This window comes from Diadema setosum, chromosome 22, assembly GCF_964275005.1.
Source record: "Diadema setosum chromosome 22, eeDiaSeto1, whole genome shotgun sequence".
NCBI lineage: Eukaryota > Metazoa > Echinodermata > Echinoidea > Diadematoida > Diadematidae > Diadema > Diadema setosum.
This window is the reverse complement of record NC_092706.1, coordinates 4512820-4531407: the sequence shown is the minus strand read 5'-3', so window position 1 is coordinate 4531407 and position 18588 is coordinate 4512820. Positions and strand designations below refer to the sequence as shown.

Genomic DNA, 18588 nt, shown 5'->3' with positions numbered 1-18588 from the left:
AATAAAGTTTTACCCATGCTGGCGGCAGTTATCAACATGTAAAATCATTCAGTGTGACGGTTACATAAGAATAATCTCTTTGAATTTCTTTTACTGAAACTGTTACAGCCAATTCAAAGTGACTGGCTGATCACGTAATAAATGATGTAATCCAGCGAAACAAACATTACGATTACAATTACGTGTAGAACTGGACTGTAGAACAGCGGCACTGGATCAAATTGTAGAATGCTTTTATCCTTGCTGCGTGTTATATTCCTGTTTGGCTGTTTCAGACTCCACGGGTCCAAAAAAAAAAAAAAAAAAAAAAGGTGTCACACATAAACTTTAACCACAATGAAGTTGTCATTTCTATGCATGCATACATAGACTGAAGTACCAACACAAGATTCTCCCTTTATCATATTTATTGTTGGCTTTCGTTTCAAATGATCCATCACGGGGTAAGCGGATGAAAACAGTAGCACCTCAAAGGAAGAAAATAAAACTCGAAAGCTTTTATTCGTCCGGTGTAACTCGTAAGGCAGTCTCTTCTAAAAATGCCCACACGTAATCTTTTGAGAAACATTAATTTTGTATATTATCGTTCTTTATAAAAACAAAAACAACTAAAAATTGGGAGAGCTTGCAAACTAGGACTTACATGTTTGTGTGACTACACATAGGAAAAAAAAAAACCACTCTAGCCCATGTTGTCAGTGAGTATTGTTAGTTTACCAAATAATTATATACTCACGCATTCACGCAGTATAACTTAACACCGGATGGCCTTTAATGAACTAATAAACAAGTCCATAAAGAGAGCACACTCGATTCTTTCATGAACACATTAGTCATGATGATGAAAAATAATGTTTCTTTTTCCCCCAAGTCTGTACACAATACACAAACTGCCTTGAAGGAAAAAAATCGGATAAAGCATTACATTTCACCTTACCTAAAAGTCACAATTTTGGATAAAACAGACGAGTTGTTAAAAATTCACAGAATTCAGTATTTCCTTATCTCACTGAATGTAACTAATTTTCATAGTTTTGGTCGCGTACCGCACTCCACAAAATTTCTGCAAAATGTCATCATAATCGGTTGTTCTGTCAATCTACAGCGCTATAATAGATATCATGATATCACTTCAAACGTTATTCAAGCTTATGGCAAGAATAGTAAGATTCAGCCTTGTTTATGGCATATGCTAAATGGCAAGAACAGGGAAATCAACCAATTGTTATTACAATTGTATTATGTATCATTATTTATGATTGCTTATAGCCATCCCCTCAAAAAAAAAAAGAACAAAAGAAAGAAGATAGCCCAGTTGTTTTGTAACCGTGTCCCAAGGGGAAAGAATACTGAATACACAACCAATTAACAAGTTTTATTATTAATATTGAATACATGTTTGTTTGAATATATCATTGAATATATCATTGAATACATGGTGTCAATGGAAGGGTCTTCAATCCTTACGTTGTCGGAAAGGCGTAACCCGGTACTTCGGTATGGAGGTTATGTCTGATTTCCATAATACTATCCCCTTTTTTGTTACGAATACATGCGGTTCCTAAGCACTAGATATAAATCTTACCTGCGAAGGAAATTAGATATTTTGTCGTAGACGCAGCTCATTAAAGCAACTAAAACTTAATCTAAAATATCATGTAATATTTTGACGTTAAATGTTAATCTAGGATCCTTTTCATTTTCTGGAGAAAATTGCAACCACGGCAGATGTGAAATTAATCTAGAAAACAGCAATGAATTCACCTTTACATCATAATTATGAACCCTTTATTCAACTAAGTCAAAGTTGACCGGAGAACTACCGACTCCGTCGCATTTAATATGCACGGAATGAATGATGAAAATCAAATCATAACATTTCTATGTCCAAAGCTGTTTTGATCTTTGACACACGTTTGCCCAACATGTAGTCTTTGAAGTGTCCTCCTGCTATACAAAATATTCTCAGTATGGAATTTCATATCCTTTTCTTTTTCTTTCAAGTGATTGAATCAACAATAAACCACGTATCACATTAAAGAAATGAGTTTTTGACTTACCTTGAAACAGACAAATAAAAACTCCACATGGACTGTAAACCAGAATTTACCAAATTTTCAAACACTCGCAGAGCTACATGCAAACGCCTATATTTGTCGATCTGATTTTGATTCGAAACATTATAGTCACCTGTTTCATCAAAACCAAAAGGTTTCGCACAAGAAACCCATCAATATTCCCCGGTTAGAATAGTTAGAAATGTTATTATCAAACGCAAGAAAAAAAATCTTAAATTGTAATGTAATTTGCTCATTTACATACCATATGGAAATGTAGTATCCACGCCCCTACCCCCTCCCATCGTACGGCCATGTAGTGTGTAGTGTAATTTGCTCATTTACATACGATATTATGGAATGTAGTATCCATGCCCCTACCCCCTTCCACCGTACGGCCATGATACCCATTTAAACAATATTGGAAAATCATATCATTGATAAGCGCCAAGGAACTGCAACCCTTCAAAATTCATGGTTGCCAAGACTATCACAATGCTACATGGATGCGAATGATGCAAGATATACCTCGTTATTCAATTTCACACACACATGCACACATACACACGCAAAGAATTTGGGAAAAGTTATGGCTTATAGGTCTAATTAGCGACCCTTGAGGTATGACATCATAATCTGCATATTATGGGCATACCTATACAACATCATTGTCTGTTTGTGAACTTGAAAACTTTACAGACAAATACATAGAATGACTTTATTTTCTCAAACCGGATTTTAACTTAATTACTATTACTCAGTTTTACTCGACATGAACATGGACGGTACTTATTAAAAATCAAAGGCCCACTTTAAACTTGCGCCTCAGGGTATCCAAGTGGATTTAAAGCTACCTTTATCTTTGTCATCAATGGACGAATGAATTATAGTTTTATAGTCTTATATCAAGGTGATTTTATGACTTAAAGCTACTTTAGTAATAACAACAACCAGAAAGGTTTAAAGACTCTGGAATCAGACGAGTCAGACATTATTTTATGACGGATGATGTGCGATCCATTCGATTTTTTTCCCTCAATAATCCGATAACCCTGTATAAGGCCATCAAAAGTACACTTGGCACACAAGGCAGCTATAACTGGCTTTGTGAGTTATGCCCTTCTTTTGTCTTTGTCTTCCTTTGTTTTTGAACTGCCAGAAATAATTACTCTCGAAGAATTTACGAGGGGGATGAACGCACTGTGGGAAAACAGCACACGCGCTGATGACGCTATTTAATTGGATTTTTCTCTCGCGTAACCCTGGAGCCTGGTAACAGCAACAGTACAACACCTTTATTTTTGGCTCATAAACTGTCATTTTCGTGAAATGTCACTGGTAGAAGCGTCTGGCAGCAATGAATCACACATCCTCTGTGCTTTGTACAACAATGTAAATAATCATGTTTGTTAACATTAAAGGTGGCCTCACACTGTCCTGACATTGACACAAGAGGGCCATACGAATTATAGAATTTTCGAGTGGCACTTTTCGATGTTGGCCCCGAACATGGTCTAAAGCCGATTGAAAGCCGAAGCAAGTGCGATACATGCCGAAGGTCACACGATGGCACCCGAACCACACACGAAGGCTATACACGAAGATGTGAATCTTTATTGAGAAGTTTACCCAAAGGTCACACGAAGAAAACATAATGGCTACACGAATGACGAAGATTTTGCCCGAAGTTTACCCGAAGGTCACACGAAGAAAACATAATGGCTACACGAATGACGAAGATTTTGCCGCCACTCACGAAGTTGCTGTTGGAGCCCGGCTAAAGATGCCCTCACCAATAACCCAATATGTATACAATCACAGCTAAATTTGCACATTAATGTTTTTGTGTCCATCTTTGCTCAATGTCGGGAGAGTGTGACGCTTGCATAACGAGGGCGTATTGTGCGAAGGCTACCTCTGACAACAACGTCGGGTAAGGTAACTACAAAATGAAACCCATAATTTAACTTAGGGTGATAACAACATGTGAAGAAGTTCTAAATTCATTATTTTTCATTCTTCGCAAGATTTCTCCGTCGCGGATACATACATAATATGCACAGAGCTCGTGTTAATGGTGAGCAGGTTACAAAATGAAAAGAGAGAAGACATCATTCATAATAAATGCGTCCAATGCATAGAATCGGAAGAAGATAATATACATTCTTTACACGTACGTATCATGATATTTAAATTATATACTTTCCATCGATGAATAGAAAAAAAAATGTCACTACGAGTTCTGTCCGCTCAAATTCGCTTGAAATTCGCTTTAGTTACTGGTTTCATTTTTACCAGTAGAGCACTTCAAGTCAGATAAAAATACCATTTTGTTGTCAAATGTGAACGATATAATTCCTCGATCGTGTGTTTGCTCACATATATTGAGAGATGTTGGACAAAATTAATGTTAGATAATTCAGTCCATTTGTACTTTTGCAAGCATTTTTCTTCGAAAAGGGGTCATTGTCCCTTATTGTCCCTTACCATTCATTCATCAAGCTCTATAACATACGCCATGCAGACAGAAGGAAAAGAACACGTGATATCAAACACTAGCAGACGACGGAAGACATCTCTTCGATGCGCTTGGAAGTGTCTTTTGTTCAGAAACATGTCAAGACGTTATGTTACAAATAAATGAAAATGGTATCAAACTTGCTTCAACTTAGTCCATTTCTAGTCCTTTGTGCACGACGAAAAAGCAGTTCAGTTCTGTCCTCTATACCTCGAGCACGCATCACGCTTGTTTCAGATTACCGTCCTCTCGGACATGTCCAACGGTGTCTGGAACGTCACGTTGTACAGGATTCTCATTTTACGCGTGGTTCTCGATGTTAGCTTTGATCATCTTCGATTTTTCCTACACGGACAATATCAGATAGTGATATCTATTTCATAGTTTTGTTTCGCTATTGAGCTGGAAGAATCTCAAGGGCCTCCAATTTGTGCACTGCAACATTAAGCGTCAGTTTGTCTCGATCTGATGATGCGCCTAGACTCTACACAGGTGAATCTCCTCCCGCGTCGTACAACGTTGGCAGATGACATCGCAACACCAGTGGAATCTGCACTGGCACGCTCGCGTTACCATGACGCTCCGGATGTTGTAACCACGCCCGCAGCATAAACTATCACAAGTCCTGACCTTGTCACACTCGCGTCCTCCCGTGCCTTCGGAATAGATGCTGGGCGAGCAGAAGTCGGGCGAGGCTCTCTCGTAGACCAGGTCGCCTTTCCCCGGCGACGCCGTGGCGTCGCGACCGGCGTCGCCTCGCCGCGCCGCTCGACGACGGACGAGTTCGTTTTCACCGTCCGCACGGTTAGCGAGAATAACTTGGACAGCGCGCTCGTAGCGTTGCTTGATATCGCCGCCGACGTCGTGGAAGAGACCAAGTTGTTTCCAACACGTCTGCGTTGTACATGCTCCCGATATGCCGTGGCACTTACAGACCTTCTGCACCCGTCTTCTCACGGCCTGGGCCAGAAACAAAGAGAAAAGATGAACATAGTAATAAGTCAACTAATTTGCATATCATGGTAGGCCTATAAGACCAATTCCGCTATTCAGTAAACACATATGATGACGTTTCAATGGCTGTCACTATTTCAAATCCAACTCGGATGAAACTTCAACTTCTGATATCATACTCTATTCAGTTGAAGAAATTTTGATATTTTGATTACTATATATGACTCATGAGCTAGCTTGTAGCATTTATTTTGTGGGTTCACAATTTCATGCGCTAACTAGTCAAACCAGCAATTTGTATATTTTTTCCAGTACCATGCATGGCAGTATACTTCATTCATAATTTGCATCAAATATCTTATGCAAACGATCATATAATATTATTATGTGGTGTACTTAATGTTTACCTGGGAACTCCAGAATACAAAGGAATTAATCAAGCGATGAAATAGTAGGTGAATAATAGCTAAACTAGGCTTTTTCGACTTTTTTTTCTCTTTGGAGGGATGATGAAACAACGATATTAAAGTCTGTGATATATATATATATATATATATATATATATATATTTTTTTTTTTTTTTTTTTTTTGTAAGGCTGATTTTCATTTCTTCACTGAAGTGATTCATGAACCATGAATATCAAAATTCGTTACGAAAACCACAACGTCCACGGTTCCATGACACTTGCTCATGAGACAATTCGTCCCATGAAAAATCTGCATGCAAAGCCAAACATAAATTCTACCCACAAACATTACCCTAACCCTAATCCTAATCCTCACATCAAACTAAACCTAAAATCCTATCACAACCCTATCCCTAACCCTAAGTCCTTGGAGAAAATAAAACAGGAGCAATTGTCGTGGGAGCAAATGTCGTGTCACCAACGTCCGCAGGACATTCGTGAAAACGTATGTCAGTCATGGAAAGACGAAGAAAGTTCTACAGAGCATGAGAAAACAGATAACATTTTGAATAACTCAGCTGCCAATGTCATGTCATCTTCGATGTAACCCGCACATGACCTGAAGTTATCTCTCTTGAAACAGTTCAGTCTTCATCATGCACCAACTACATGTATACTACGACATGATGTTGTCCGAAACTGATATCGCTCCGCGCATTGCTCTCTGAACTATTTTTGTCAGTCATACGTAGCCTTATTTTCAGGCTCTCCTCTGGGTAATCCCCCCAAGTTTTCTCTTCAAATGTCCCTCCATTAATAAACTCAAAGCACTGGGTCCCTAGACATTCCTGTGCATGTACTATGTTTTTTATTTCTCTCTTTGAATGTTTTTCCTGCAATTGTATTGTATGCATGCATGGTGTATATTGATGCATGAAAATAATTCATGAAATTATAAATATGCCGACGATTTACTTTATTTTGTTATATTGTATTAAGAATGGATGCAGCAATAGAATTGAACTGAACTGAACAAGAAGAAGAAGAAGTAGAAGAAGAAGAAGAAGAAGAAGAAGAAGAAGAAGAAGGAGAAGAAGAAGAAATAAAAACCACGAACATCTACAACACCTAAAACAACGAAAGAACAAAAAATTGAGGTACACCATATTTGGTGGAAAAAAAAATATGTCAAGTGATGATGCCTTTAAAAGTATGATGACATATGCAACAGATCAAAAAGACATGTTTACATGACCAAGGTATTCGTAAGTACATGAAAATTATGCTACGATCCCGGGCTATGATCTATTTTTGTTTTTAATTTCTACTACTCTGCTTACGTTTCCTTTTTAGAGTAAAAATGTCTTTGGTTTGTTTGTTTGTTGTTGTTGTTGTTGTTGTTTTTTTTTTTTGGGGGGGGGGAGATCTGACGTGAAGGCAAATTGTGCTGGATATTTGCAGGGGAAGTGTTTTATACGCTTCGCGTGCTCAAAGTGAACAAGAAGGCGTAAGACCAGTTATTGTCATCTATCTTCGTCTTCTGAAAGGGAGAAGACTTGTTATCTGCAGTGGGTCAGAGTTCAAATTTCTGTCCTGACAGCACGTGGGGTTGGTGGAGAGTTCAAGCGATAAAGTGCAGAACGAATCGATTTGTTCTAATTTATGCAGACTTGTATGTGCTTGCTATTGCATAGCCCTCCGCGGACGAAAACGTTATGATAATACCGTATCTATCACTAAATTGATTCGAGCATAAGTGATACAACGATACTGATGAGTTAATTGCTATTGAGTCATAATAAATGAAGTAAAAGCAATACATATTAAGGTTACACAATTCTTTGGGTAAAAAAATAATCATGCGAGCAAACTGTAAGACCTTGACCTTGGCCACTACAACTATAAATAGACCTACCCACTATGGCCCGAATTCACGAAGGTGATACAAATGAAACCATGGTTTAAACTATGGACAAAAATCATGGAGCGCCAATTGTCGCACGGAATATTTCGTTACGAAATTGGTCATTTCGTCGACAAAAAGACCATTTCGTTAACGGAACCATTATTTCGTGGACGAAATATTCATTTAGTTACAAAATGTTGTAATTTCGTTACAAAATAATCATTCCATGCGACACTTGGCGCTCCATGGCTTTTGTCCATGGTTTAAACCATGGTTTCATTTGTACCACTTTCGTGAATTCGGACCCATAAGTCATCACTGTTTGCTTGTTTTTCATAAGGCACCATTGAAATTGATATACAACTGTATTATACATGTACATATTTTAATTGAGCATGTTTAGATTCGTTTGAAGTTCAATGCAAGACCTAGGGGCATTTCATGAAGCGTTTTGGTCGGATATTTTTTGGACAAACTGTTACACACTACTGAAATCCATGCATCTGATTGGCTGAGAGCATTTTGTCCGACAACTTTGTCGGACAAAATGCTTCATGAAATGCTCCCATGAGAGGGGATGATGGTATCATTATGACCCGCTGCTGTAAAGACACGTAAACGTAGTCTGAGTTGCCCGTAGTACCCCATGCACAGTGTCACCTGCGCGAGGTACATGTATTACATTGCAAGGCCAGACACTCTTTTATCTGTAGCCGAACTTTCGATGTAGTGCTAGGAGTAGAGACCATGGTAAACCTTTGTTAGAAAGTTTTATGCACCTAAAAGCCTCGCTGAGATCAGTCTAAACATGAAAGAATGAAATAAGACTTAAGTCTTTGTAAGCTTCATTTTCAAGTCCCCTTTTTTTCATTACAATTGTGTATCCCCTACAACAACTCCTCTCTTTAACTCGTTATACTTTGGTAAGTCTGTATCATCTCATGACTCGAGTGCCCTGGTTTTGACCTATCATCTCCTCTTCCTTCCCTTTTTTCTCTGTCCACTATGTAGATAGTCTCTTCTTTTCCTGTTCTTCCATTTTCTTCTTTCCTCCTTTATAAGAGAGCTGTCTCGTGTTTGTTTATGTGTCTGTATGTGTGTACTTTTTTCTGCCTTACTTTTCTTCTCCTTCTTTTTTCACGCAATTTGCTCAGTTTTGTGAATTTTGTAATCAGATATCTTTTTTTTTGTGAGGGGACTGCAAACTATTTTTCAGCAGTTCATTATTGTCCATTATCAGCAACTTTCTTGAAGGATTTGTCATGAGATTTATAACATTATATCTCAGTTTACAGTTTGTTGAACCTTTGTTTCGTTACATTGTTGTGTTACTTAGGTGTATTCAAATGCTATAATCATATTTGTTGGAAATGAAATGAACGAAATGAAAGGAAATGAAAGTAATCGAATACAAAGAGGAGATGACGAGAAAGTTTGTGTACGAGAATGGGGTGAATAGTACAGAGAGAAATTCAGGTCAAAGGGATGGTGTAGTTTGGGTAGAGATGGGGTATTCAGGTTTTAACTTTTTGCGAGATAATTAGAAACCACTTTGTAAGATAATAAAGAGTATACAATTCTCAGAAGAATTCAAAGTTTATTTGATGAAAATCGGCTTTTAAATGGCTGAGATATCAAAATACAAAGTAAAACAAAGTGGTCCTAATAAAAAGGTGGGTCCCACCTTTTATTAGGACCTCTTTGTTTTTGGATATCTCGGCCATTTAAAACATTTTCATCAAATAAACTTTTATTTCTTTTTAGAATAAATGCTCTTTCATATTTCATCAGAGGTTTCATAAAGGATTTTCATTATCTCACAAATTTCTGGAAACCTTAAGTCCCATCTCAACCAAAACTATATCATCCCTTTAAGGAGGAAATAAACATAATAGATATACAGGAAGAGAGTAGAATGTAAGGGATAAAAAAAGGTTAGAGAAAAAGAGATGGGTGGGGTTAGGAGAGGAACATGAAAACAGAAACAGGAACATGATGTTGAATGACATGGGATACAAATGGATAATCGAATGACAACCACAGAACGGGGGCGAGAGAGACCATCTTGCATCGAAAATTCAGAGTCACGTACATGAACCGGAAACATCCTCGCGGATAAAGCTCGGCGATGAGCGAGTTACTCACATCATCATTATCTCGTGAAAGACTTACCCGAAGACCGAGGTTGCTATTGTGCCGGTCCATCTTGCTCCGTAGATCCCTGCTCCCCGTGGACTTGCCCTTGAGGAAATCCTTGAGGAATCGCTGGCTGTAGCTGAGGTTGTCGCCGCACCCGCCCCACTTCCACGCCTCGCGGTTCGCCTCGTCGCTGAAGCTGACCTCGTCGCAGGAGCAGCGCTCAAGCGAACCGCGGCTGCAGCCCTGCGCGATGGCGTGGACGAGTCCCGCGGAACTGATGGCGGAGAGGAACGCCGTCTCCTTCATCCCTGTAAAACAGCCACGGGGACTCAGAAATGTATATCATTATTTCATGATATCCTTAGACTCGTACGACACTGTCTCTACGGATCTTCGGTACTTCATTTGTAGACAGGAAACTTCAGCAATATTGTGTGATTACAAAGAAGAAATCAGTCTTGACCCGTGTGTACTACGAGTCAAAATAAAACACACGTGTTGATAACGATAGGACAGCTTCAGGTCCTCTTACACTGCAACATTATAACAAATTTCCTTTGCGATGCAGAAGATAAAAAGACAAACATGACAAAGGCAATATAGCATTGACAAGGCAAGTTTTGACATATCCATGAGACTAAAATGCAAACATTTTTCGTGTACTCATACATTGTACCTAAACATAGCTTGCACCTGATCAGAAAACTCATACGGAATCGATGCAAAAGACTGGAGATCGCGTCATGTTCTAAAGATAACAAATGGCCGTTTAGAGCTGTTTCGATATCATTTCATGTTTGTGGATTTCCGGTGTTGAAAATAAAAGGCATTCGAACTTTGTTTCCACGTGAAATGAAGATAAGCTACAAACTAGAGACAAAGACTCTGAAAAGCTCTACAAGAATATGTTCTGTTGAGATTTTTTTCCCTCTCACTATCTTTCTGTCAGCCGAAGGGCAGAAGAAAGGAGACGTTGCAAACACTTGGTAGTGACCGTGCTAGGGTGCCGAAGAACGCCTTACGGGGGCACGTATTGAGACCTAAACTTGGTCGGACTCTCTGGCGACACTTTAAGTCACCTTCATTCATCGAATGACAGATTTATTCCCGTAAAACTGTGTCGAGCGACCGGGAGGAAACAGTTTTTAGCACTTCCAAGTGTTGACATGTCGGGGTCTAGTTTTGTCACCAGTGCGGCCCTCTTCCCTCTCCTCCCCCTCCTCCCTACCCCCCCCCCCCCCCCCCGCTTCGTCAAACCCTACAAATACAGTTTTTAAAGCCACTGTTTACCTTTGGGAGTCGTGATTTAAAAAAAAGAAAAAAAGATGTTCGAGTTATCACATTTGATGCATATGTATAGTTCAGTTTTATCATAAAGCATCTTAACTTAATAAACACTTCGTAATAAAGCCTCAAATATACACAAGGAGATATCACTAATTTTCTCCATTAACCATAACTTTAGACGGTTAATTACAGAAACGATTTCGATAAAACCATTGTTCATTTTTTGAAACCGTCTAGTTTTAGCGCTGTCATTGCTGGATATGATGACTACTACAGTCTGCAATGGTCTATGGCGTCATTTTAGACAACGATGAAAATACAAGGATAATTGCACAAAATTTCGGTTGTCATGAAAAATACACTTTCCATCGACTTGTTATCCACATTGTAAGGAGTAATGCCATTCCCCCTGCTTTCGAAAGAGGTAAGTCATGTGCTTTTTCATTATGATAGAAAAGTGACAGTCTGTTGAATTTTCTTCATATTTTCTATTCTTGTCAATAATGACGTCATGAAGTGCAGTAGTCTCCTTATCCAGAGATGACGGCACTGAAACACGATAGATTCCTAACTTTTGAATCGCCTTGCCTGATTTCCCTCAAACTTTCACCGATTTGTTCGACTTCTGCTTTCACTGAATTCATATATATATATATATATATATATATATATATATATTATATATGCGCTTTGGTTTCCTTTAAATTATCTGCCTTCGAAGAACCAAGGATGGATACTTCCTGGGACGAACCTTGTTGGTATTCGAACCGATTTTGCAGGTTACTCTCTATACTGTAAACCTAGATTCGTCATTCTCGCCTGAGTACAAATTTAAGAGTTTTAAATCCAAGAATGCCGATCTAGGTAACGGACTTATCGAGCTTAACGAAAATGAACTCTTCGAGTTTTGGTTCACCTAAAAATTCTTTGACACTATTTGATCTTTAATCCGACACGAAGGGATACTCTGCATTGTCATTTTGATTGTCAATCCGACACGGGGTGATACCCTGACGTCATAAATGATACCAACATTTTCCATATACAGCTGAAAAATACAACTGTATTTTCTCAATTGTTCATTTATCGACATACAAAGTTGATATCATTATAATTTGTTGAAGCATATGTGATTCAAAATACCTTAAAATATTTTGTACTCATGTAAGCGTTATGTATATTACGTTGTATTACTTTATATGGGAATAAAATCATTTGAATTGAATGGAATTGAGCACTTTATCGATAAAGAAAACTACGGGATACTGAAGATGGCGGCTTTTACTACTCGCGACCTTACTTGCATGGTAAATGATGGGGTGTTTGCTATGGTTACATTTCACTTAATGGGGTCAAACGACTATGTGAGGATACAGTTTGCAGTCACCGTGAAATCATGAGATAACGTGGTCTTGATGAAGGAAGGGCTAGACTCCGCATTTGTGGTTAAGAAAAGAGATGAAAGTGGTTGATTTGACATTTAGATGAATAACGCCGATGACCACTTTAAGGTGGCAGTATAATGGTCGAAGTGCTGGTTGACGCCAGCGATTATATTTGCTGAGGCGTGTTGTGGAAATATTGCGGATTGTCAAAGATTGATAATCATGCCTACTGCATTTCCATCACAGTTATGTTAAGCCTTTGCCTCCGAGCTGATTCAGTTCCCTCATATTTTCTCATATTTGATATAATTTGAGAATATGATCATCCATTCGCTATGAGAAAAAGCCATTGAAATTAAAATCTATCAAATATGGAAGGCTCTAAACTTTTTGTCTTTTTCTTGATTCCTTTCATAACATTTTAGGACAAAGATAATCATTTTAATGATTTTTGGGGTGTTCAGTTCAGTTCAATTCAGTTTGTTTTTGTTTTTGTTTTTTTTTTTTGCGGGGAAGGGGGGGGGGGGGACCAATGGCTTTGAAGATTCCACCTGGAAATTATCTCTTATCTGTTACTATACGAATAATGTCCATAAGCAGATGATTTGAACACCCACTCGGATGTTATTTTTGGTTGAGCGGGACCACAAGTGCGACGGAGACTTCTAACTTAATAACCTATTTCTCAGTGCAGTGTCATGTAGAATGTGTTACCGTTAGCTTTCATCAGCCAATGACGAATATCGTGGACTGAGACGAGTTTTTAAATGACGGCAATCAACACCTTTTTATCTGGTGTGAAAATGCGGTTAATAGGTCGCAAGCCCGCCCCCAGTGGTTGAAAAGTGCTGTCACGTGACTGAATAATATTGTGTGTGTGTGGGGGGGGGGGGGGGGAGGGGCTCGTGTGACTATTTACCAGCTGATATGCACTGAAAATAATTAGCCTGTCAGCCGCTAGGCGCATGAATGGAGAGTTAAGCGTCTGATCAGATGCTCGAACACGAAACGGTCGTCCTTTCGTCGTAATATGACGCTCCCCTTCAGATATTATAAGGTCAGGCAGATTGGAAGATTAAGCTTTGCATACGGATTGTGTCATGACTTGTGATTCGACGGGGAACACACACTTTTCAAGTCTACGAACAGATAACCTAGGATACATATCGAATCCTATAAATTAAAAAGGTTACATTGTAATGCTCGTTTAGTATTATTTTCTGTCAAATATTTTAGACATGCCATTAATTTTGGAATAAGAACACACACGTTCTAGAGATCCATAGACATTGTAAGATAATGGTATAAATGACGACAATGGTTTTGACATTAAAGGGAAATCTAGATTTTGATATTGACAGATCTCCATTATTAGCGGTGGTTATGAAAGGCTTTCTATGTATTATCCAGCTCATACATGCTTAAACTCTCGTAAAATGATTCTATTCATATTACTGAATGTATTGAAAATCATAACGAAAAGGGTTGGTCGGCAAAAAGTCGAGCGAAGCCGAATAGAGCCGAGCAGGGCCGAGAGTCGAAACCGAACCGAATCGAGAACCGAGCCGAGGCAAGAACGACAGAGAGTTGAGCCGAGATTAGAGCCGAGCCAGTGCCGAGAGCTATGATGAATGCAACACGCACGGATGTGTGTGAGAATCTAATGAGATTGCAACCTCAAAATGAAACGAAATTGGACGGGACAGTTGAATGAGGCGATGACATAATTCGTCAACCCGCATTTAGAATGTGTTAGTACCAGGTCCCTTAGCGGATTATGTACTACTGCACTCAATATCTATTATAGAAAAGTATATCTCTTGTATGCCAATAACGAAGTTGAGCGTTGTTTTGATCAGTCAAATCATGGACCTACAATGGTTGTAGGATGTAAAAAAGACAATGTAGTTCCTAGACTTTTACGTAATGACTTGTCTTTTTAATCTCAAGGGATGAAGCAAGTTTATTACCAAATTCCTGTTCCAAATACATGAGTGCCTCAAGTCAGGTATCCAAGAAAACGTATTGCCGAGGGTTCGTGTTTCCTTGGCTTGAGTGATTTGACCTAAGTTGAATTGCATTAGGTCGAATTGAATTGAATACTAAAGTCTTTACTTTAGTGACATTTAAAAATGGAGACGTTATTTCTACTACTCTTCATATGTTTCGGAGCCGAGATATTTTCAGCATGAGAGATTGTTTTTGGCGATGATTCACGGGACTGCGCCATCATTTCCAAAGGAGTCAATCGACGCACGATTGACTACCGGAAGGTTGGAGCTATACCTCCCGCAGACGTGCATCTACCCCCTCTCAGCATTAAAACCTCCTTGAACTTTTGCGTTAAATTGCGCGCGAAGGCCTAGTTAGACGGTCTGCTGACAGATATCGAGACATTCGGGAACTTTCTTGGGGGTTTGAGTGGCTCAAAACTACACAAGGAGCACTACTGAAGATGTGAGTGCTCGGTAAAAAGTTTGACAAATATTACACATTCTGTTTCTGAAAGATGTCCACATTTTGTTCATTTACTTCCTTCTCTGAATAAACTTGCAGGTAAAATGTGACTTTTAGTATCATGTCACATATCATCGTTGTCATAAGAGATGTCTGAATTAAACCCAAATATTCCCCTGTACATCATGGTATCATATGATTTTGATAAGGCAACCTCACTTTTAAATGTTTCCTAATAAGGTCATCAGTTATGCTGAACTCAGAAATGTGCCATGTTAAATCATGACTAATATCAGAATGATAATCACTAGTGTAGTTACTGTGATATGATATTATGTTTATGATCACTTTCAATGTTATAATAATTTCTATCATTATTGTTATATTGATAATAACAATTAACGTAATTAGTACAGTATTTACATTTATTTATTCCCATCAATTAATATTATAATCTTTATAAATATTTCATTATTGATTATTATTGCTATTATTATTGTTATCATCATTATCAATATCATTGTTGTCATAATCATAATTATCAATATCATTGTTGTCATAATCATAATTATCACTATCATTGTACAAATTAACTAAATTTGATTGTTGAAAAAAGAATTAGAGTTAGAAGGACTGATCCAACTTTTGTATCAGAAGCATCACTGTGTTCAGTAATATTCATATTATTTGCAGAAAGGAAAATATCTTCGTTATACAATGCTACCCATGCACATCACTTCCAAAGAGCTTCGGCCGCGAAAGAGACTACAGTTGCCTGGCAGCGATAGGTCAAGCCTCCGCCAGACAGGATACACACCTGTCGCTAGCGCAAGTGACTAACTACACTGATATTTTGCTCGTCTGAGGCGTGCGAAGTTTGCCAAAAGTCAGTCATTCACTGACCACATATGACTCAAATAGACTAACCAAACTTGTATGCATATGTGCGTGCGCGCGCGTACTATGTAAATGCACGTGTAGATCGGTCTCTATCAGATTTGCCACTATATAACAATGTGCGGCCAGAAATTCCGGAAGCTTGTTGTCATGTCCCCGGAAGGCCAATGTCCTCGGTGTGCAACAGATTTTTGTCGCATGCCGTCAAATATAACCTCGCGCGATGAAATCTCGCGGTGCAAACTTTTATGTTCGTTTGAATTGAACATGCTGAATGTGTAGTGTAGGCTAATTTTCGTTGAACACTTTGTATGTGTGTGTGTGTGTGTGTGCGTGCGTTTGGGTATAATTCATCGGGGGTGCTGTGTGATTTTGTGTGTGTGTGCGTGCGTTTTGTGTGTGTGTGTGTGTGTACATGTGGGGGCGAGTGTGTGTGAGTCGCGCTGTTCCGTCAGCTCAGGGAGGTGGAAGAATCTTCCACCTCCCTGGTCAGCTGCTGGGCACTCGGGAGACATACGTCTGAAGGTCTGGCTAAATTTTTTACTAATGGAGACTCATTATCTAAAAGGGTCAATGACCTTTGTTAGCAGGTAGCAGGGGAGAAAGAGAGAGAGATACGTTTGGCGGGAGAGAGGGTAAGAATGTGTGAGTGAGTGTGTGTATGTGTGTGTGTGTGTGTAGATGAGAGGAAATGCCAAAGTACCAGGTGAAGGGATGAAATTAGGAAGGTAAATCCCAATGTGTCGTAAAGTTTTAATTAGGGTCACTTCCCGCGGACAGGCGAAAACATGGTGACGGATTTGGTGTAGGGCTTGCACGTGTTCTTCGTCTGCTAATGAAAGAGAATGTCTGTCAGGCGGTAGACCAGTGGTTAGGACGCCGAAGGTTACGGGTTTAAGGCCCGCCGAAAACCTGTCCAGTATCCTTCGCTACAGTGAGGCGCCGTACCTTACTTTACTGACTTAAAACAAAGAGTGTGAAGAGTTGGTATGTTTCCCAAGGTGACATGTTGTATTGCTTTGTGCGATCGGGTCATTAAACCAACAGGGAGCATGTACTGTAATCGTGTAAAATGTGACAAAGACAAAACATAATTAGGGACGTGACTATGTGCTTTGCACTGCTAAGTAGCCTACTATTTTCATCATTTTGCAAAACGAAGGTCACTTTGTTATCTCAGTATTTTGACTATATTATTGAACGCTGATGATATTATACTTGTACCTTCTTTGTATTAGAAGAGTATCGACAGAGATGCGCATGCGGTTGTCGGCAATCAAATTAGCTACAAGCATTTTATAAGTGAACCCTTTTAAAAATTAAGTAAATAAAAGCGTATTACAAATGTCATTGTTCTTCGAACACTTCTTCAGTATTTCCATTTTTAAAGCAACGCTTTCTGATTTACTCCATGTCAAAACACTTATGATTTCTCGCCATATTTGGTAATAATTCCACCCTTAACTGGTTCTTACAACTAAACAAATCTACTTAATGATGACAAATTATTCATCTTATGTAATTTGTCAATCAAAATCGTAATATCTTTGTATAATTGCATTTTGTTTATTTTTTATCTCATTATCTTTTTTTTTCCATCTTGTCACGTTGCATTTCATTTTGGAGAACCATTGTTCAACATGTAGCTGACCAAATATATACTAGGCAGACAAACGCCGAGCCAAATTAAATGGGATAATGATGGCGTTAAGTAAAATTGTGTCTTACATATGGAAAAAAAAAAAACTCATCACACATTAAACCCGTTATGTAATTTAATTTCTTCTTTTTTTTTACTGACTTCAATCTCATTCAAGCGAAGTGGCATACAAAGAAAGCGGAATGATGATTTCACATATTGCATTATTGATGGCACGAATTTGATCTAGACCTATTTAGGCTGCGAGTCCATCCCGACGATTGTTTTGAAATTCATTCCGTTTTTTACCACATTTGTAATACATTAGTTAGCATCGATACACTCAGTATCTAAGTTCAGTAAATACGAGTTCAGCTTTAGTTGTGAGAACATTTTAGCCTCACATTGGCTCAAGAGAAAGAAGGAAGACAGGAGGGGGAGGGGGAGGGGAGTGAGAAAAAGAAGGGAAGAAATAAGAGTTTCGACTTTAGTTAAATCCTTGAGGGCATGCGACATGCTACATGTCTTCTGTTTTTTCGGTAAATGGTTGCCACTGAGTGTTGATGATACGGGGTAAAAGTTGGACGTGGTGGGTTTAAGGGGCAAGCATGAAGCCCCGGGCTAGGTATTGATATTTTGTCCCCCTCTCTCCGTGAAAAGACTCCTCGGAAGACGCCCAACGCCATCCCTGGCTCCGGTGAAGACAAGGGACTCACTTTCCAAGTACATTGTCAAGTCTCGGCACTTTTGACCCCCTAATCCATCGAAAAATACTTAGGGATCCCGAATAGCTTTTGCGGAAAGTGTCAAATTCCGAGGGACGTTCTCATTGTTCACTTTTTTTTTTTTATCGTGACAGCGGCGTCTGAACGTGGACATAAATTAGGAGCAATGCGAACCACGGGACATGTAGAGAAATCGGGCGTTTCGGAATGGTACGAA

General features: G+C 38.9%; 1 protein-coding gene across 1 annotated transcript in view; it reads right to left on the bottom strand.

Annotated features, from left to right (window-relative positions):
- Nucleotides 1-4970: 4970 nt before the first annotated feature.
- Nucleotides 4971-18588, bottom strand: part of LOC140245477 (protein Wnt-9a-like) — a 61186-nt gene continuing 47568 nt past the window's right edge. Inside the window, exons 3-4 of the mRNA XM_072325047.1 lie at nucleotides 10015-10289; nucleotides 4971-5535 (exon numbers count right to left, since the gene is read on the bottom strand). Of these exons, the coding sequence (XP_072181148.1) occupies nucleotides 5053-5535; nucleotides 10015-10289 (758 nt within the window). The 3' untranslated portion in view covers nucleotides 4971-5052. The remainder of the gene's footprint in view (nucleotides 5536-10014; nucleotides 10290-18588) is intronic.